A 22,422-nucleotide genomic window follows, 5' to 3' on the forward strand; every position below is an offset into this window, starting at 1 on the left:
CCAGAAGGTGACTCCGATGACGCAGCCAGGAACAGGAAGTCGTGTGTCACGTGGCTGTGTGGCTGGAATTTTGTACTTCCGGGTTAACAGTACGGGAGACCCACGTGTGTGATCGCTGCATGTTTCTGCTGAGGAGCCCGGCTGTGAGCGATCTGTGTGCAGCCGGTAAGTGGTCGCCTGATCGGAGCAGTGAGGTCCGGAGCTAGGGAAGGGGACGGTCAGCAGTAAAGCTGGGATGTGACTATCCCGAGCTTCTAAGAAAGAGAAGTGCTGGCGGGTAATGGTGAGGCTGACATCCTGCTCACACTGCAGTCTTTCCATTCTCAGCCCTTAAAGAGATTGTCTCGTCTTAAATGGAGAAACATGTGCAAAGTGCCTGTAAAGTCGTGATCGGTGCAGATTACCTGGTATTAAAGATCCTCTCCGTTTTCAAGAGATCTTTAATTTTATTGTTTACAGCTTGTTGCCTTGGTTACCAACCACCTTTGCAGTCTATTTGAAGTGGCTGGACTCCTAGGCGAGGAGCGCAGCGCTTACAAGCTCTTTCCAATAGTCTGCCATGGTCAGGAGTGAGCATCGTCGGTGCCCTGCGCTCCTCCTGTGCTGCAGAGGCCATGTGTCCCATGTAGCGGCATCAGTAATTCCCAAACTGAAGGTTGATAAAGCCGCAGTGGACACAAAGAGAAGAGGCCCTGGTCAAGAGCAGTATATGGACCCTATCGCTCATCATAATGCACAATGGCATCTGATTTGGTTGTAGTGGCCCTTTACCTCTTGTCCCCTGGCTGCACTGATGATATGTCGGCCCCTGAGCACACTGTCACTCAGGTTTTGGGAGGATGGGGAGCGGCGTGCTTTTGCCACAGAATAAGAGACAACCCTTTAATAATCAGTGTGGGTCTGATCAATGGTGCACGATCACGCGTAGCTTCCCTGCTGGTATCAGTAGATGTGGCATCACCTGCAATGTTGCCTCCCGATGCCAATGTACTTTGGTCTGTCTGTGTAAAAAGGCATTTAAATGACCGATGATTGGTAATAGTTTATTGATCGGCGGTCATATTGTGCTGCCGGTTAGTCCATGTATGTGGACCTTAAGCAGAGCAGGACTAACCCCTTTAATAAAGCTGCTCTCCACTCAGTGTTGCCTCTCCATCGGGGTATGTTCACACTTGATAGATCCTCTTTGGATTTTCCATCTGGGTTTGCGGCAGAGAATCCTCAGCATATTATAGTAGCTGCAAAGTCAATGACTTGATGCCAAATCTCATCCATTCACTGTGAAAAAAATCAGATGCCGTGTGTCACGGGTGTATCAGAGGTGACAGACAGCCCTGCAGTTGGTTGCAGGAGATCTCTACGTTTGGCATTACAGACATCTTTTTAGATGAGAGGCCGTCTCTAGGACCTAGCGGCTACCTCCCTCTGGTATTTAGATCCCTGGCCTGGTGTGTCTGAGAGGGAGGTGCCAACTATATTCATTTCTACTTGTGAAGGCTTATCTACAGCAGTACTTCGTCCTCTCTGGAGCTTGAGGCTGAGTTTGCATTTGTCTGGAGTCGTCTAAAGCTAAGCAATCTCCCCCTGTTTGTCTACCCTTGTTGTCTATAGAGTTTAGTGGAGATCGACTAGTGCTCATCTCCTCCCATCCCTAGCCTTAGCCATATGCCAGGGAAAGACAGGGCGAGGCACGCATGCAGCAATTGCTGAAGAAGCAATATAGGGACGGTAGTTGAGACAGGGTGACGCTAGACCAGACTAGGAGGTCTCCACTTGCTCCTTTTCCCTCTTCCCTCTGTGTTGCACTAAGTCTTTCCCACACCTGGCATGACACCGTGCATTAAACTGTGGTTCATGTTGTAAATCAGCATTTTGTCCCTTTATGCTGTGTTTTATTCCCCCAATTTTCACTGTGAAATCTGCACCAGAATCCTCAGCACATCCAGACTTTGCGGTGGATTTACTGTGAATAAACGGCAAAATCTGCAGCGTAAAATTTGTATGTGGCAGCAAAGTGAACGCTGAGCGTATTTTTTTTCTGTGGATTTTACATTAGTGCAGAATTTTGTGCTGTGTCTTCCATTTTCAGATGTCTGACACCTCACTCCTCATGACGTAATGGCATGCTTAAAGGGAAGCTGCCAGCACGTTTTTACATATAGAAGTATCGCTGTATAGGTGCTTGTCCCCCCCAATAAATTTCATACCTTTTTTTTTTTTTTTTTTTTTTGTAGATATTCAATATTCCAGTCCTGAGAAATCTAGAAGTCATATGGAAATGAGGCTGGAAGTGCACTGGGGGCGTGTCAGTGCAGTTGGACTTCCTTTTCCAAGTACATTGACATTCCCCCAGTGCACTTCCAGCCTCATTTGCATATGACTTCTAGATTTCTCAAGACTGGATCGCTGAATCTCAACAAAAAAAAAAAGGTATTATTTCCAATGAGGTAAGAGCATCTACACAACCACACCACGACTTCCATATGTAAAAATGTGCTGCGGTGCGACTGATGGAATAGTTTAATGGTGTGCAGGCAACTGCTGCTGACTTGCTTACGATTTTCATCATAGCACTGAAAAAGTACAATTCTCTGATTAGTTTTGTAATGTTTTATTTATTTTTTCTTTTCCAGACATACACCAAAATGGAAGAGAGTTTCCCCCGAGGTGGCGTACAGAAGAAATCCGAAGAAACTGGCGTTAAGAAGAGGCCGCGAGAAGATGACAACCTCTTTTCTGTATGTCAATGAGCGATTTTTTTTTTTTTTTTTTTTTTTTTTTCCTTCTGTTTAAATAGAAATATTTTTAATATAACTTTTAAAAATGTATTTATTTTTGACATATCATTTAGATATACTTTCCTGTTCTTTGTAACGGTACGTCCACATGGGAGGAAACATGAGCGGATCGTATCAAATCAAAAGTTTTCTTATTTCATTGCTGTGGACATCCTGCTGATGTGCAGCAGGTTTAATCCTATGCATTGTAAAGGGTGACATCCATGGTGAAAATGTGCAGCATAGGTTGGCATGCGGTGGATTTAAAGGGAAAGTGTCATGTCCCCAAACGCTATTAACCCGCAGATATAGGGTCAATCTGCAGGTTAATAGCATTACAGTGCTGACTGGACGCAGTATTGAAAATGCTGCTACCAGGAAGAAATCTTCCTGTCAGGAGGAGGCCTGACAGGAAGTGGTGGAGGCGGAGCCTGCCGTGTGCTGCAAGAGTTGTGCTGTGTGTGGAGAGAGCTCCTGGGAAGGGAGGAGAGCCAGGCGGAGGTGACCGAGCGGACCGGGAGGACCAGTAGGAGGCGACCGGAGGGACGAGCGCAAGAGAGCGCTGTGGCAGCGTGCAGTGCCGGCCAGCGGAGGGTGCCAGGTGGTGGTGACCAGGAGGTGATCAGGAGGACCGGTAAGAGGCGACCGGAGGGACAAGCGCGCTGTGATAGCGTGCAGCGTCCCTAGAGGAGGTGAGTGAGGGGCAGGAGGCCGCGATAAGCGGCCCTACTGAACCCAAGTGTGTACTGTACTGTATTGTATTTGTATCTGTATTGTAATTGTATTGTATTCCCTAGTCCATATTTAATTGATTACCCCCCCGTCCATATTTAATTGATCACCCCCGTCCATATTTAAATTGATTCCCCTGAACACCCCCGTCCATATTTAACTGATCCCTCTGACCACATTAAATTGACCCCCCGTCCTCATTTAATTGATCCCCGACCACCCCCCGTCCATATTAAAGTGATCTCCCTGACCACATTTAAATGATTGACCCCCCCAGCCCATAATTGATTGATCCCCCTTGTCCTATTTAATAGATTCCCCTTGTCCACTTTTACTCATCCCCAGTCCCTATCTATTTGCCTTATCCCCCACCATATTTAATTAACCCCCGTCCATAATTAATTGATTGATTCCCCAGACCACAATTAATTATTTCCCCAGTCCATATTTATTGATATTATTGATACTTATTGATCCCCAGTCCTTAGTTAATTGACCCACCGTCCATACCTATTTATTTGCTTTACCCCCCATCCTATTTAATTAAACCCCCTGTCCATAATTAATTGATTGATTCCCTAGTCCACAATTAATTATTTCCCCAGTCCATACTTATTGATCCCAGTCCATAGTTAATTGACACACCGTCCACACTTAATTAATCCACCTGACCCACTCAGCTGATCCCCCGTCCATACTTAATTGATACTTAATTGATCCCCCGTCCATACTTAACTGATCCCGCGCCGATATCTAATCGATACACTTGCACATCCCTAATTGATCCCCGTCCATACACCTATATATAAATAATTGTGTTTTGTACTTGTACATATATACTGACTGTATCCCCATATTTAGAATGACGTCCATGTTGGCCGGAGCCGTGCAGTGTACATCTTGCGCAATGTATGCATTCCCTGAGCTACCGCTCAGGGATCCATACTGCTGCGAGAGATGTGAGCATATCGTGCACTTGGAAGCCCAAATCGTGGATCTAAGTGCTCAGATAACGGTACTGAGGAGCATCGACAACATGGAACGGAGTTTGCTGCTCACCGAGCAGACACTCAATGGGTCAACACTGGGGGTGGAGCTTAGTGGGGAAGCGCAGGCTGAACAGTCAGGGAGCTGGGTAACAGTTAGAAGGGATAGAGGGAAGAAGTATAGGAAGGCTGGTTCAGAACCGGCATTATTGGAGCACGACAGATCCTCTGACCGCCGGGGGAGTGTATGCTCCAGTAATGAGGGGGAGGGGGGAAGTGTAGGGCAGGCTAGACAGGTCCTGGTAGTGGGTGACTCTATTATTAGGGGGACAGACAGGGCAATCTGTCACAAAGACCGGGATCGCCGAACGGTGTGCTGCCTCCCTGGCGCTCGAGTCCGGCACATATCGCGGATCGGGTTGACAGGTTACTGGGTGGGGCTGGCGAAGACCCAGCGGTCATGGTCCACATTGGCACCAATGACAAAGTGAGTGGTAGATGGAGGGTCCTTAAAAATGATTTCAGGGATCTAGGTAGGAAGCTTAGGGCAAGGACCTCCAAGGTAGTTTTCTCAGAAATACTACCAATCCCGCGAGCCACACAGGAGCGCCAACGGGAGGTTAGGGAGGTGAATAAGTGGATAAAGAGTTGGTGCAAGGCAGAAGGGTTTGGGTTCATGGAGAACTGGGCCGACTTCGCTGTCGGCTACAGGCTCTACCGTAGGGACGGGCTGCACCTCAATGGGGAGGGTGCAGCGGTGCTGGGGAAGAAGATGGCTAATAGGTTGGAGGAGTTTTTAAACTAGAGACGGGGGGGGGGGGAAACCAAGGAAATAGGTGGGATGTGAGGCAAGCAAGGGGGAAGGGGAGAAGTGAATGTAATGAGGGTGGAGAGGGGGGTGGGGATTGTACAGTTAGATCGTTAGAGAAGAATAGGATGCTAAATAACCCCAAAGTTTTATCTTGCATGCTGACCAACGCAAGAAGCCTGACCAATAAGGCGGATGAGCTGCGGGCGCTTATATCGGAGGAGAGGTATGACATCGTAGGTATAACAGAGACTTGGCTAGACGATAGCTACGACTGGGCGGTAAATTTATTAGATTATAGTTTATTTAGAAGGGACCGGAAACGGGAAGGGCGGAGGAGTCTGCTTATATGTAAAGTCACGTCTAAAGCCCAGACTAAGGGAAGATATAGGAGAGGGAGAAGAGGGGGTTGAGTCCATGTGGGTAGAGATAGAGGGGGGCAAAAAATAATAATAAAATATTACTGGGGGTCTGCTATAAGCCACCAAATATAACAGAGGAGAATGAGAATCTGCTATTAGGACAAATAGACAAAGTAGCAAAACATAATGAGGTGATTGTAATGGGGGACTTCAACTACCCGGATATTGACTGGGAAACAGAAACCTGTAGATCTCAGAAAGGAAAAAGGTTCTTGACAAATATCAAGGATAATTATCTCTCCCAACTAGTGCAGGAACCAACGAGAGGGAAGGCCGTGTTGGACTTAATATTGACTAATAGGCCTGATAGAATAACTGAGGTACAGATAGGGGGGCACCTAGGTAATAGCGATCATAATATTATCAATTTCAAAATGCCCTTCAGTAGGGTTATCAATAAGGGAACAACTAAAACATTAAACTTTAGGAGGGCGAAGTTTGATCAGCTGAAAGAAAACCTTCAACTTATAGACTGGGACAAAGTTCTTAATCAAGGAAATACGAATAGTAAATGGGAAACCTTCAAAAGAATTCTGAATACTCAGTGCGAGAGGTATATACCGTATGGGAATAAAAGGGCCAGAAATAAGAGGAAACCAATATGGTTGAATAAGAACGTAAAAGGGGCGTTAAATAGCAAAAAAGAGGCATTCAAGAGATTAAAACAGGAAAACAGCAAGGAGGCACTAATGTGTTACAAGGAAAAAACGAGAACCTGCAAAAAACAAATAAAAATAGCAAAGGAGGAAACAGAGAGACATATTGCTAGGGAAAGTAGATCAAATCCCAAACTGTTCTTTACGTATATAAATAGTAAAAGGATTAAATCGAATAATATTGGACCGATAAAAAGTGATGAAGGCAAAATCATAGAGAAAGATGAGGATAAAGCTAATCTATTAAATAAATTTTTTTCGTCAACTTTCACAAAGGAAAAAGAACTAACAGGCGAAATGAGAAGTGACCAGCTTAATCCTCCACTAAGTATGACAAATCTAACCCAAGCTGGGGTACAGGAACGCCTCAGTAACATTAAAATAAACAAATCACCAGGACCTGATGGCATACACCCACGGGTACTAAGGGAACTAAGTAATGTGATAGACAGACCGTTATATCTTATATTTAAGGACTTTGTTGAGACTGGGTCTGTACCACTTGATTGGCGACAGGCGAATGTAGTGACAATATTCAAAAAGGGAGCGAAAAGTGACGCCGGAAACTATCGGCCGGTGAGTCTGACGTCCGTTGTGGGCAAAATTTTTGAAGGCTTTATTAATGAGGCAATCATGGAGCATCTTGACGCTAATAATCTATTAACCCCGAACCAACATGGATTCATGAGGAATCGCTCCTGCCAAACAAACCTGATTGACTTCTACGAGGAGGTTAGCTCTCGAGTAGATCAGGGGGAACCAGTGGATGTCGTGTATCTCGACTTCTCAAAAGCGTTCGATAGCGTGCCACATAATAGGTTGGTATACAAAATGAGAATGATGGGGCTGGGGGAAAATGTCTGCAAGTGGGTAGCTAACTGGCTAAGGGATAGAAGACAGAGGGTGGTTATAAATGGAATATACTCAGATTGGGTAAGCGTCACTAGTGGGGTACCACAGGGGTCTGTACTAGGCCCAATGTTATTTAATATCTTTATTAACGACATAGTCAACGGGATAAATAGTCAAATATCAATATTTGCAGATGACACAAAGTTATGTAAAACAATTAATACAAAAGAGGATAGTGAAGACCTACAGAGGGATTTGGATAAGCTGGGTAGGTGGAGCATTAAATGGCAAATGAGGTTTAACGAGGAGAAATGTAAGGTCATACATATGGGAAGGAAAAATGGAAGTCACCAGTACTCACTGAATGGGAAATCATTGGGGAATTCAGAGATGGAGAAGGACTTGGGCATCTTGATTGATAGCAAACTAAATTGGAGTGCCCAAAGTCAGGCCGCTGCTGTAAGGGCAAACAGGGTAATGGGATGTATCAGAAGAGGTATAGCTGCAAAGGAGGAGAACATTGTTCTTCCACTGTACAAAGCACTGGTCAGACCACACTTGGAATACTGTGCTCAGTTATGGGCCCCAATATATAGAAAGGATATAAATGAGCTTGAAAAGGTACAAAGGAGGGCAACAAAATTAATAAGGGGAATGGAGGGACTGCAATACCCAGAGAGGTTGGCAAAACTAGGACTATTCAGCCTGGAAAAGAGAAGGTTGAGGGGGGACATAATAAATGTGTACAAATATGTTAGGGGACAGTATAGAGACCTTGCCCGGGATTTGTTCAAAAGGAGGGATATTACGGTAACAAGAGGGCACTCACTAAGACTGGAAGAGAAAAGGTTTCAGCACCAGCATAGGAAGGGGTTCTTTACGGTAAGAGCAGTGAGAATATGGAATTCACTGAGTGAGGAGACGGTAATGTCAGATTCACTACACCAGTTCAAGCGGGGACTGGATGCTTTTCTAGATACCAGGCAGATTTCTGCATATACTTAAAAATAGAATAAAATAGTAGGTTGATACAGGGATTTATTCTGACTGCTGGTTTCAGAGTCGGGAGGGAATTTTTCCTCAGGTGAAGATTGGCCAAATCATTTGGGGTTTTTGCCCTCCTCTGGATCAACTTTAGCAATTACAGAACTAACAGGTCGAACTTGATGGACGCAAGTCTTTATTCGGCTTTACTAACTATGTATATGAAATGAACTTTAATCTTCCCAGGAGCCTCCGGCTTTCAGTTATAGGTGTACCCAGAGTGGCTACACTCACCCTCAGTACGCTGTAAGCACAACCTGGCATTTTGACTAACAGCCGGCTCTGCAGGTCATCTGTGGAGAGCGGTATCAAGAGAAAATAGTCGGCACTCCGTGTGGCTCGGGTGATGCACGTGGAAAACAATGTCTGTAGGAAAAGCAAATCCCGGCACTCACTTGTTGATGATTAGTTTGTTTATTCCACAACTCACAAAAAGACGTTTCAGCCTGTCCAAGGCTTTTTTCAATTGTGGTTAAATACATTCAGTCAAGATATTTATAGTCAAATCCACGGAAATGACACAATTCTCATTAACATAAAAAAGAAGACTGACAAAAATTATATACAACAAAACTATACAAAAATTAAAACATAATAATAAACTTAAATTGCAAAACATCATCCACAAGTGAATTTATATACCTAGATAATCCCTAACCAAATATAAATACATGAATCTCCAAATATGAATTCCATTTAATTATTCCCACCTATAAATATACCACATTTTAATACTTTCTCAAATGTTCTAATTTACATTTCTCAATATTCTTATATTATTTTTCTTAAATATGTTCAACGTTTTATAATTTTTTTAATGATTTTTAATATTTTAAGAATTTTTTTTATTTTTTAAAAATACTGCTCATTATATTTATACATGCAACTGATTCCTTGTAAACAACCTGCATCAAGTGACTAAATCTATCCTTTATTCTTTCTCCTCAATATTATAATCCACTATAATCGTTTCAAGTCACTATCTAATAAATGCCTTATAGATAGATCAGTATATTGCCGCATTCCCGCAGATCCCAATTCACATCATAAGAAATGATTTACCATACTGTTCCTTTATCACTTTATATCCCATTATCTAAACTCAGTCTATCCCATTCAGAGAGGTATAGTTACACATTAAGCTACTAATAAAGGAATCACCGCAAACACACGGGGATAGAGAAGCCTGCATTCCAAGTAATTCTCGCCTCCCACAGATCGTTATCTGAGATGAGAGAGGCTCTTGTACTCCTCATCTTCTATCCCCTGACCTAAACCCTATTTATCTCCTTGAAAGTGACAATATGATTTAATGTCCATCCGTTACTCCCGGAATTACCGCAAATACATAGGGAAGCCGTCTATCTTGCATCACCTCTCATCTCCGTTCTCCAGATTCTATTACAGCAAAAAGTGGCAAGTATAATATACAACCTATTTGTTCTCATGCTGATTTTTCAGAAATTCATCGCATCTGTGATGTCTGAAAAGAAGGTAGGATGTATATATTACTTATTATCCTGATCACATAATACCACTAACATTGTATTCTTGATTCAGGCCATTCGGATATAAAGTTCCCAAAGTATAAATCCAAAAGACTTCTCTACGTAAAAGGATTTTTTTAATACTACCTCCCCTTCTAGGTGTATCTATTTGTTCTAATACTTGATATTTCAATTGGGCTACTGAATGCCCTTTTTCCTTAAAATGTAATGGAAGGGGAAGCGAAGTATCTCCACACCTGATAGTGGATTTATGTTTATTAACCCGTGTTCCCACTGACTGCATTGTTTCTCCAATATATGAAAACCCGCACGGACATTTTATCTGATAAACCACATTTGTAGATTTACATGTGAAGAAGCCCTTAATACTAAATCTTTTGCCCGTCCTAGGATGGCTAAAATATTCCCCCTTAATTACATTACCACATTGGGCACAGTTCAAACAAGGATACGTTCCTTTATTTTTTGTTGAGAGAAAAGTCTGTCTAGGAATTATTGCGTCGCTCCCCACATCAGCCCGTACCAGTTTATCTTTCACATTGGGCAATCTCTTATTACAGATGAGGGTAGGTACATTAAAATCCATCACACTCGGATATGCCTGCCCCAGAATATGCCAATATTTCTTTATAATTTGATCCACTTTTAAATTGACTGGATGATATTCCCTTACAAAACATATACGTGATTCATTCTTTCTACGTGGATCTTTATCAGTAACTACCTCTCTCAATGCCCTATCTAAAATACGTTGGAGATGGTCTCTCCATCTAAAGTTATCACACATTTCCAAAATTCTTTTTGAACAGGTAGAGGGGTTAGTGACAATTCTGGTCACTCGCTGAAATTGTGATTTGGGGATAGCCTTTTTTAGAGAATATGGATGTGCACTCCTAAAATGTAGGATACTATTCCTGTCCGTATCTTTTTTATATAAATCTGTCTCAAAATCCCCTCTTTCATTTCTAATCACCATAGTGTCCAGAAAGTTCATCCTCTCAGTACTATGTGAAATAGTAAATTTCAGTTCATTCCACACATTATTTAAATCCTCACAGAATGTCATTAGGGTTTCTTGTGACTGGACGCAGTATTGAAAATGCTGCTACCAGGAAGAAATGAACTTTAATCTTCCCAGGAGCCTCCGGCTTTCAGTTATAGGTGTGCCCAGAGTTACTACACTCACCCTCAGTACGCTGTAAGCACAACCTGGCATTTTGACTAACAGCCGGCTCTGCAGGTCATCTGTGGAGAACGAGCTTTCAATCATCGTGACAGGACGACTTTACAGCCATCGCTCACAATGCGGTGAGCGGTGACTGAAAGCCGGCAGCTCCCGAGAGAGAGAAGTTAATTTCCTCCTGGTAGCTGCACCTTCAATGCGGCGGCTTGACAGCATGGTGATGTAATAGTAATGCTATTAACCGGCAGGTTGATCCCATATCTTCAGGTTAATACCATTTGGTGACATGACAGGTTCCCTTTAAAATCCGTACCTCAGTTTTACTCTGTGCATACGTCTAGAAACATGTACATAAGATTACTGTTACTCTTTTAAGCTGCACCTTTTTTGCGTGCTATTAAAGGGAATAAAAGCTGATCTGCGGGACTGGGGAGCGGCCACTACAGAGTACAGCTCCGTACATCGTTACTATCAGGCTGGAGCGGAGTACAGCTGATCGGTATGGCTCATCAGTATCGATATAGTGGACAATCTGTTTAAAGATGCCACCGTTTTTAAAATCTGCGATCTCCCATTGTTATTATAAGATTATTATATGTATTAGAACCTTTAGAATCATTGCTACTTTAGTCAGTTGCAGCACAAATAATACATTAATATTTCTATTTAGACACACCATGAAGAATTAGAAGAGACAAAGAAGAAAAAGAAGAAGGTTTTAAGTGGGAAATCTGAGATTTTCAAGCCTGAAAAGAGCGCTGAAACAAAAGACAAAGGCATCGAGTTACTGAATTTTAAGGTTGGTAGATTTTTCTAAAAATTATTTAATTTCTTCATCTGCCATTCTTTTGTTATCCTTCCTGAAAATGTACGAATAATTTGACGACTGAGCTTTACCATCGCACACGTCATTAGATGGCGTCCATACATTTAATTTTTCATCTGTGCAGGTGCATAGATAGACCCTTTTGTACACAGAAAAGTTCAGTTGTTTATATCTAAATTAGCAGGAGGAATAACAGAGGAACAGCACTCTGTCGTAAAAAAAAAAAAAGTATATTGTATTATTAATCCCTTCTGCACCCTGACCGTTTCTTATTCGATTGCAGAGCCTCCATGATGGCATGCTGCTCCTGGGATGTGTGAAAGACGCAAAAGATTTTGAGTTGTCCATTAATTTGCCCTATGGGCTCATTGGCTACGTCCAAGCAATAAATGTTTGTGAGGCCTACACCAAATTGCTTAGTGAGCAAGTGGAAACGGATGAACCACTAGAGGTAAGGATCCGAGCGTCCTATATGGAAATGGTAGAGAGTAGGGATCTAGAATGCCCGCTTTTATTTCTGACTTCTGCAGCCTAGAAGCCGCTGCTTCCACATTGGGTGAAAGCTGCGCCCCAGATATATAGAGGCACCGGCCTTCTTCCATGGAATGCAAATTGCAAACGCTGAAGACTGGCTGTAAAATGTCCAACACCTTACAAGACTGATTTAAAGGGATTGTCTTGCCTTAAAGAAATTGAGAAAAATGATGTCCGGTGCAATTGTTCGAAAATTAATGCTTATAGTGTAATTAGTACTATTGGTTTGGCTCTCAAAAGACGGGTGTGCCGAGCAAGTCAGATACAAAGAAACACCACATTCAACTGAGCAATTAGTCTCCCACTCGCTTGCTCCCCCATCTCCCGCTCGCTTGCTCCCCCATCTCCCGCTCGCTTGCTCCCCCGTCTCCCACTCGCTTGCTCCCCCGTCTCCCGCTCGCTTGCTCCCCCGGCTCTTTCCCTCAACCTGGCATTCATTGCACCTACACATCCCATCAAAGATGCCACTGTGACTGAATACATGTAATAATCTGTGTCACTTGTACTGGGCTCTCCTGAGTTGTCTCTTTATGTTGTAGGCTCTGTTGCCGCTGTCTGCCCTATACTCACCAGGAATGCTGGTTAGATGTGCAGTGAGCCGCCTGGAGACCACGTCTGGGGGGTACCCAAGTATCAAACTGTCTCTGAACCCCAAGCTGGTCAATGCGGATCTGACGCCCTCTTCTTTGCACACGGGCATGGTAGGTCTTGTCAGTGCATGTGATTTCTGTGGCATATTGTAATGATGTGATGAAGCAACAGTTAATGTATCCCCAAAAATTCTAAGATAGTTGTTCCATATTAAAGGGTAACTTCCCGGCCATTAGGCCACCCTGATGTACATCTCTGCAAGGCTTCACACACACATGCTTTCCTCACTGCTGACTGTGCTGAACCCTCATTCGATGGGTGTTTAATAGATTTCATCATAAATTAAAGAAATTGTTCAGTTATAACAAGTCCTCGCCTTTCCGCCAGATAGGTGATACCTTACTGATCAGTGGGGGTCCTAGCGTTGGGTCCCCGCATTAGTCAGCAGAATGGGGATTTTTTTTATCCACGATTGGGCACTTTTATTCCCGTTACAAATTAAAGCAGCGGATCAGACGCCCGACTGCTGCTCCATTCATTCTCTGAGGCTGCCGAAAGAAACGAGGGCAGTCCCATAGGGAATGAATGAAGCTGCCGTCAAGCATGTGCGCTGTCACTCCATTCTAGCATGGATAAAAGTTCCCCGTTCTGCCGATCAGTGCGGGTCACAGATAGGTGATAATTTGATTTCTCTGGACACCCCCTGTAATCTGTTCTCTGGAATATTAAATTTTTGCCAGAGTTGTAAAATAAATCCACATGTCTGATCCAAGCATTCATGTATGTAAGGGCGTGCGGGGAGATAACTGCTGGATGAATACTGATTCTGCTGACGGCTGTCCTATGTGTACTGTATCTTTCTGTGTGGTTCTTCTGACCCTGCTGATGTGGTGACATTTTATCTGTCCTCCCAGTTTCTCTGCGGTTGTGTTTCCAGTATTGAAGACCATGGATATCTCATTGACCTGGGAATTGGGGGAACTAAAGCTTTCTTGCCTCGTCAAAAAGCTCAAGTGTATCTAAACCAGACAAGTATATGTAAGGAAACATTAAATCTATGTATATAATATTCTCTAAGGTGATGATGTTCTCATAGACTTGTAGGCAGCGATTGTATGACAGCATGACATAGTACAGAATAGACACTGTAAGACATGCATTTTACAGTTAGGTCCAAAAATATTTGGACGGTGACACAAGTTATGGCATTTTTGCTGTTTACCAAAACATATTCAACATACAGTTATATAATCAATATGGCCTTAAGGTGCAGCCGCTCCGCTTTAATTTGAGGGTATTCTCATCCTAATTGGAGTAAGGCTATGTGCCCACGTAGCAGATTTGATGCAGAGCGTTTTTGCCTCTCCCTGGCAGAAAAAACGCATGCAGATTTACATGCGTTTTTTCTGCCAGAGAGAAGCGTTTTTTCAGTGTTATTAGGCTATGTGCCCACGTTGCATTTATGAAGCAGAAAATTTCTGCTGCATAAATGCAAGTCCTCTCCCGGAAAAATGCATGCGGAATTCCACACGCGTTTATCGCGCATTTTTCGCGCGTTTATCACGCGTTTTCCACATGCGGAATTGCCTTGCGTTTTTTATGCATTGGACAAAGGCAATTCCGCTTGCGGAAACGCAAAATTAAATGACATGCTGCGGAAAAATCCGCAACATGTGCATAGAACTTGCGGAATCCCATTGGGGACCATGGGGTGCGGATATACATGCGTTTTTCAAGCGTTTACGCTGCGGAAATTCCGCAGCATATACGCTTGAAAAATGCTACGTGGGCACACAGCCTAACATGCGTTTTTTCAAGCACTTTTCCAAGTTATTTTGAGCATCACTTGGAAAAGTGCTTGACAAGTTGATCACACAATATAAATCCATGCAACCGGCATGGATTTATAATGTGTGAACAACTTGGATGCTTTAAATGCAGCATCTATAGTAAAAAAAAAAAAAAAAGAATTAAAACGTTAAAAATAAAAAAAAACCTGTATATTCACCTCTCCGGTCTGCTCCCGGCCGCGTCTTCTCTCTTCAGCATCCCGCAGTGTACTGTCAGGACCTGCGGTGACGTCATTTAGTCAGCTGATGGTCACGCGACCATCACCTGACCGCCGACGTCAGCGGTCGCATGACCATCAGGTGACTAAATGACGTCACCGTAGGTCCTGACAGTACACTGCGGGACGCTGAAGAGAGAAGACGTGGCCGGGAGCAGACCGGAGGAGACCGGGGGCCGCCGGAGAGGTGAATATATAGGTTTTGTTTATTTTTAACTTTTTATTTCTTTTTTTCACCGTGTGGTAGCCGGGATGAAGAGAAGTTGTAGTCTCGTCTTCATCCCAGGTACCACACGCACCGCGATTACGCTGCAGCGTAATCGCAGTAGAAATGGTCATGCTGCGTTTTGCAAAGCAATGCAAATTAGGCGCGCAAATCAGCGCATCATGTGCACAGCACATCCGAATTCACATTGCTTTGCATGGCAGACTGTTTTACAAGCGTTTTCACGGCCGTAAAAACTATGCAAAAACGCTACAAAAACGCTACGTGGGCACATGGCCTTAGGGTTTAGGAATTACAGCTCTTTAATATGTAGCTGCCTCTTTTTCAAGAGATCAATGGTAGTTGGACAATTATCTCAAAAGCTCTTTAATGGGTTGCATGGGATTTTCCTTCATTAATCCATAATCAATTAAGCAGTTAAAAGGTCTGGAGCTGCTTCCAGGTGTGGCAGTTGCATTTCAATCTGTTGCTGTGAACCCACAACATGTGGTCAAAGGAGCTCTCAATGGAAGAGAAACAAGTCATCATTAGATGGGGAAAAAAAAGAAGAAATCCATCAGACAGATAGCAGAAATGTTAAGAGTGGCCAAATTAATAGTTTAGTACATTCTGCTAAAAAAAGAAGAGCGCACTGGTGAGCTTGGGAACTCAAAAAGGCCTGGACGTCCACGGAAGACAACAGTGGTGGATGATCGCAGAATCCTTTCCATGGTGAAGAAAAATCCCTTCACAACATCCACCCAAGTGAAGAACACTCTCCAGGAAGTAGATGTTTCAGTATCTAAGTCTGCCATAAAGAGAAGCCTTCATGAGCGCAAATGCCGCGGGTTCACCACAAGGTGCGAACCATTAGTCAGCCTTAAAAATAGAAAGGCCAGATTAGACTTTGCTCCCAAAAAAACATCTAAAGAAGCCATCCAGTTCTGGATAAAAGCATTCTCTGGACAGATGAAACGAAGATCCTCCTGTACCAGAATAATGGGAAGAAGAAAGTATGGAGAATGCTTGGAACTGCTCATGATCCAAAGCGCAGCACATCCTCTGTAACACATGGTGGAGGCAGTGTGATTGTATGGGCATACATGGCTTCCAGTGGCACTGGGTCACTGGTGTTTATTGATGATGTGATTGAAGACAGAAGCAGCCGCATGAATTCTGAAGTGTACAAGGCGATAATTTCTGCTCAGAATCAACCAAATGCTGCAAGGTTGATTGGACGGCGCTTCACAGTAGAGTTGGACAATGACCCAAAACATACTGTGAAAGCAACACAGGAGTTTAAGGCAAAGAAGTGGAATATTCTACAATGGCCGAGTCATCACCAGATCTCAACCTCATCGAGCGGCATTTCACATGGTTAAGACTAAACGTATAACAGAGAGACCCACCAACAAGCAACAACTGAACTCCTCTGCAGTGAAGGCCGGCAAAGCATCACAAAGGAGGAAACCCAGCATTTGCTGGTGTCCATGGCTTCCAGACTTCAGGCAGTCAATGCATGTAAAGGATTCTCTACAAATTATTAAAAACGAAAAATTTTTATGGTAAAGTTAATTTGTCCAATTACTTTTGAGCCCCTGAAATGAGGAGGCTTTGTAGAAAAATGGTTTCAATTGCTAAATGTTTCACAGAATATTTTTGATCAACTCCTTTAACGTGAAAGTCAACATTTCAATTGCCTCTAAGTTTTCATTTTAAATCCAAAAAATGGCATGCAGAGCCCAAATCACCAAGATTCTGTCACTGTCCAAATATTCCCGGCCCTAACTGTATGTATACCTGATATATCTATTTTAGTTTGTGCCATTTCTGGGTTTTCTCCTATGTATTTTCCTTCTTCGCCTCCAATCTTATTCCTATAATGCTTCTGACTTTGCACATGAGCTGGAGTCTCGTCACACTGCACTTGCTCAGTTTTGTCTCCTATCTGAGTGCAGAAGTCATTGGTGACATAGAACGGCTGATTCCGGACTCGTATGGAAGAGTTTTAGTGAGTCTGATGCTGCATCACATGACATGTTCTCCTGCCTCCTGCTTGTTTTAGTTTTTTCCTTATTATAAGTAGTAGATGATTACATACATATACTTATGCTGCTTCTAAGCAGGAGGCAGGGATAACAGTGTAAGGCTACATTATGTAAGATACACTATAAAGTCTGCACGTGGGACTCGCAAGAAATGTACACAATCAGTAAAAGTTGGGAGAAACCTATCACAAGCAGGAGACAGAGGAGATGAGCTGAAGCTGATTACTGCTCTATTATGAAGCAGAAAATGTACCTTTAGCTGTATACATGATGTACACAGGTATAAAAGGGAAAAATTGGATAGCTGTTAGAACAGAAAATGGGCATCATATTTTACATAATACTAGGAGGGTCAATAGAAATGGGCATTTGTGATAACAGGGGACAATAGATAACAACATTAAACTGCCCAGCAAATGAAAATGAGATATTGACTTTTATTCTGCTTTATGTGTACAGTCACTTCTCTGCAGATCGGACAGTACCTCAACTGTGTGATTGACGAAGTAAAGAATAGTGGCCGAATTGTTCGCCTGTCCATCACACAGTCCGATGTGGCTACAGCCATCGCTACGGAGGAGCAGAAATGGACCCTAAATAATCTTTTGCCGGGTCTGGTGGTAAAAGCTCAGGTTCAGAAGGTGCTGATCTCAGACTCCATACTCTGTGTCGGGGGATTGTTGGGGCTTGGTCCCAATGGGGTGCAATTATAACGGAGTGATTTATTTTCCCTGTAGGTCTCCTCTGATCGTGTCACACTATCCTTCCTGTCATCCTACACTGGGGTTGTGGATTTCCTGCACTTGGAGTCCAAGAAAGTCAACTCTTACAAGAAAGATCAGACCGTATGTATCCAAATCTGGTAATATAATTGTTGGAAATTCATCTAATGACTATTGGGCAGTTTTCTGTTCACAATTTTGCTCAGGAGTTCTTCTTACTTTTCCATTTGGTTTGTTGCTCTTTGGGCTCTGTTCACACAGTATTGTGCGATTACCATATGTATCAGGAGAACTTTCAGCAGCTGTGTTAAATTGATTCCCATAAGTCTTCATTCACTAGATGGAGGCCAGGAGAGTTTCTTATTGACCTCTGTCTGGATGGGTATATAGCTCATTGTATAGATAGTCTGCAAATAAAAATTACCCCCGAAAAATCATTGTCCGGCACTAGATTTCTACTTTCTGTCTCCAGCAGCAGGGACACCAAGGCAAATTACCGGATGTGGGGGTCGGTGTTTGTCTTTGTGCTCCTGCTTTCCTGTCTCAAGCCGTATACAATCAGAGCAGCGGGTGGACTTTCTTTTCAGGACTGACAAACCATTGGACAATGGCAGATGCAATGCAAGCACGGAAGTGAGGGAAAGGAAGTTCATGCACCTATAATGCTGGTGGAATTCCGATGTAGAGAAACCAGCCACTTCAAGGGAACCTATCATGTCCAGAAATGATAAATGCACTTGCAGATGTAGTGTTAATCTGCAGGGTAAATAGCATTACATTCCAGCCTGACTTACCGGAAGCGCGGCTACAGGCAGAAAATGAAGTTCTATCCTCCCTGCTGCCGCTTACTTTCAATCATGGGGGCGGTGTATGGAAAGGTTACTGCCGATGCTTATTACTAGGTGAGACCAGCTGTAATCACTTCTTGGCACTTTGACTGTCCGCTCTTGACATACACGCTGCAAAGCAGGCTGTCAATCAATCGATGTGGGTGGGTTACAGCGCGCTCACTGAGTAGTGAGAGGTGACTCATAACCGCTCCCTGCACCGCCCCAATAACTGCATGCGAGCTGCCGTAGGCGGATACTTCTCCCTATAGCCGCTCTTTAATTAAGGAAGATATGCAGGATTTCATCTTTGTTTACCTGCAGATTAACCCTATATCTGCAGGTGACAGATTCCCTTTAAAGAGAAAAGGAGATGACCAGTTACAGAGCATCAGCATTGGGTCACGGCCCCCCACTATTAGTATTCGGTCAGTATTTTTTCTCATGAGTGGGAGCCAAAACCAGGTGAGGAACAATCAGAGAAAAGGTATAATGGCAACAAGTCACCAATTCTGCATTTATCACCCACTCCTGGTTTTGGCTCCTACTTCTGAGAAATAATACTGACCAAATACTGAAAGTGTGGCTGTGTCCTTAGGACACTTTCTGGTCTTGTATGTGCACCAAAAGCCATTGGTACAGGCTTTGTGTGAAATAAACAGGTACACTTTGATCATTATTTGCATAAAACCAGACAAAACTTTTCTGCTAGTGCAGTTTGTCTACTTAAAGGGGTTCTCCAGGAATAGAAATAAGTAAATAACTAAAGGAAATGTCATTAGAAATTCTTAAATACATTTTATTAGCAAATCACAATCGTTTTGTTTATAAAAGTAATCATTATAGAATTAAAATGGACGTTGCCTTGTTTCACTGACACAAACCTGTCCTAGGATGTTAGAACAGGAGAATGCGCAGGCGAAGCTCCACTGCTGTGACCTGGAGATACTTATATTGTTATTCAGAGAGACAGGGTGGACAGCAGTGAGCGGCCTCTTCCTACCGCAGTATCCCTGGTATCTCCAGTATTAGATCAGGTAGACAGGGTGGACAGCAGTGTGAACAGCCTCTTCCTACCGCAGTATCCCTGGTATCTCCAGTATTAGATCAGAAGCTCTGCCCTCCTTCATATCACTTATTTTTTTTTGCTAGTGAATACACATCATGTCAGGAGAGCCAAGGAGTCATGTTTAGTAAGATATCACTACGATTAAATGAGAACTAAGGTCTCTTTCCCTCCTTCCTCCAGGTGAAAGCTTGTATCTTGTGGATTGATCGATCTTCCAAGGCCATTCGTCTGACCCTTCAGAAGTGCTTCTTGCAGCCCGGGAGCTCCGTCATGCAGCTGAGCAGTGACCGGATCGGCACGTTGCATGAGCGCTGCACAGTGACGGCGTTACATAAGCGTGCGGGGGCTGTGTTTAACTTGGATGGGGAAACTCTCGGATTTTCATTTGTAAGTTCTGAGCAATAACTAAAAGTTGGTCTAAAAGTGAATGACCCCATACTAATGGGGGCAGAGATGCTCTGTATGAAGGCGTATCATGATCTCAAGCATTTATGAGATATTTATAGCATATGACATATATCTGCTATATGCCTGATGGTAAGAGTCATGACCCATGTATACTAATGAAAAAAAAAACAATATCCATGACCCCCTTTTGTTTTTTTTTGGTTAAAGTGAAGCTTTATGGAAAGGGCAGGGCAAACACTGCGCCATGCTATTCATAACGCCCATCTATTTCACTAACAGGAACCACACACAAGCTTTGGATAAGGTCTGGTTCATGTGAGTGAATACGGACTGAAAGCCCAGTCTGGCGGAGGTCTCCTGTCCCTGAACTGACAGCCTCACGTGTCTATGGGTTCGAGTCAGGAAACCCATCTGGGCATTGCAGTCTGTATCCGCTCGTGAGAACCCGGCCTTATCGTAAGGAGCTACAGAGTCTCTCACTCTCATTATGTACAGGCTACAAAATTCAATAAAAACTCTATATGCAAATTGCCTCTTCAGAGAGGAAGAGGTCTAGAACTCTATAGCGCCACCTATTGGATGTAGCAATCCTACAAGTCTATACAGACACGGTGTTTCGGGGCATTGCTCCTCGTCAGTGCGAAGTATGAGATCTGATTTGGCTAGATGAGAGGGTAAGACTGAGATCTAAGGGGTAAGGTTTCTCCTTGTGGGGAGTGACATGCCAGGTCTGGCACGCCAGTCTTAGCCTCTCACCTAGCCAAATCACATCTCATACTTTGCACTGACGAGGGGCAATACACTGTCTGCAAATTGAGATTCTGGCTTGGCTTTTATCCCAAGTCATATTACAAAGCTCGTTAAAGAGTCGATAATGACTTGTAGGATAGCTGCTTCCAATAGATGACGCTTGAGTTCAAGTCCTCTTTCACTCTGAAGAGACAATTTGCATATTGAATTTCCCAGAGGAGCATGCACGGCGTATAAGTCTCCTCATACTGGCGTGCAGGCCTGGCATGTCACTCTCCACAAGGACAAACCTTACCCCAATAAAAACTGTACAATTTAATTCTGGCAGCAGATTTTTTGCATATGTGACAAGCTGGATATTATTTTACCTGTGGATGAGATGCCACCTCATCATGTCTTGAGAATCATGGGCTACGCTTTTCAGACATGTTATGCACCAGAGTAAAAGGTTTCCCGCCATCCGGCTTGATCACTGCGTCTTACATGTAAGCTCACTTTAATGAATCCATTATCTTTTATGACACTTTTTGCCTTTTTTTTGTCTTCCAGAAAAGAGAACTTGCTTTAACAAAGTTAAAAACTTTGCAAAAGTTCAAAGAAGGAACGGTCCACAAGGGGCGAGTTATAGAGTTTAGCCCTATGGATCAGACCCTCCTGCTATCTTTTAGAAAGTAAGTAGCTGCTTTTTGTAGACACCTTGTCATGCTTTAAGTGTCCACGTTGGACAGTATTCAGACTATACATCCAATATAGCAGCTTTAGTGGAAGAAGCTATCTTTTTAAAAAGTTTTTAAAGGAGTTTTTGTTTTCCTGAAGCATGTTTCTTTTGCATCATTTGGAGCAGATTTCGTCAGGAGCTGCTCCACAGAAGTGACAAGCACTTACTCTTTCCTTTCGTTTTGCAAATTTTGAAGCCTGAAGCTTTTAAAAGCAGTTAAAAAAGACAGCACACGTGCACAGACATTGCTGTGAATATTTAATTTTTGTGTTTTTTTTTACGCTTTTTCTGGCGGCTCAACCTGAAAAAGACATTGTTGTCACAGTCTTAGACTTTTTTCACACAAGGGTAATTCTCAATCAGATCCAGCCCCCACAATTATGTATGTTACTCCCTGTTCCCATCACATTTTTACATCCTCTTGGAAGGTACGGTGGGTGTTTTTATTTTTCTCCCAGGATCAGAAAATAAAGGAACCTTGTAACTTCTATTGTACAAGAAAAAACAAAACAGGATTTGTCTGCATCCAATCCAAAAATAGGACAAAAAGAAAAAAAACTTACTTTTTTTCTCTGGATTTTCCAGACAGAAAATTACCTGTGTTTTAGAGAACCAACATTGTGGATGAAATGTCCCAAAATCTCATCCACACACTGCTGAGAAAATACTGGCGTCTATCTGCACTTCA

At 43.1% G+C, this 22,422-nt stretch overlaps 1 protein-coding gene across 1 annotated transcript in view; it reads left to right on the forward strand.

Moving 5' to 3' along the window:
- The first annotated feature begins 9 nt into the window (after positions 1-9).
- Positions 10-22,422, forward strand: part of PDCD11 (programmed cell death 11) — a 58,371-nt gene continuing 35,958 nt past the window's right edge. The window contains exons 1-10 of the mRNA XM_073685337.1: positions 10-165; positions 2,634-2,738; positions 11,639-11,767; positions 12,078-12,245; positions 12,868-13,029; positions 13,834-13,957; positions 17,700-17,881; positions 17,978-18,085; positions 20,039-20,245; positions 21,566-21,687. Coding sequence (XP_073541438.1) covers positions 2,646-2,738; positions 11,639-11,767; positions 12,078-12,245; positions 12,868-13,029; positions 13,834-13,957; positions 17,700-17,881; positions 17,978-18,085; positions 20,039-20,245; positions 21,566-21,687 — 1,295 coding nt within the window. The 5' untranslated portion in view covers positions 10-165; positions 2,634-2,645. The remainder of the gene's footprint in view (positions 166-2,633; positions 2,739-11,638; positions 11,768-12,077; positions 12,246-12,867; positions 13,030-13,833; positions 13,958-17,699; positions 17,882-17,977; positions 18,086-20,038; positions 20,246-21,565; positions 21,688-22,422) is intronic.

This window comes from Phyllobates terribilis, unplaced genomic scaffold (assembly GCF_046119375.1).
Source record: "Phyllobates terribilis strain yellow unplaced genomic scaffold, ASM4611937v1 Scaffold_5__5_contigs__length_657084704, whole genome shotgun sequence".
In the NCBI taxonomy this organism is placed as follows: Eukaryota; Metazoa; Chordata; class Amphibia; order Anura; family Dendrobatidae; genus Phyllobates; species Phyllobates terribilis.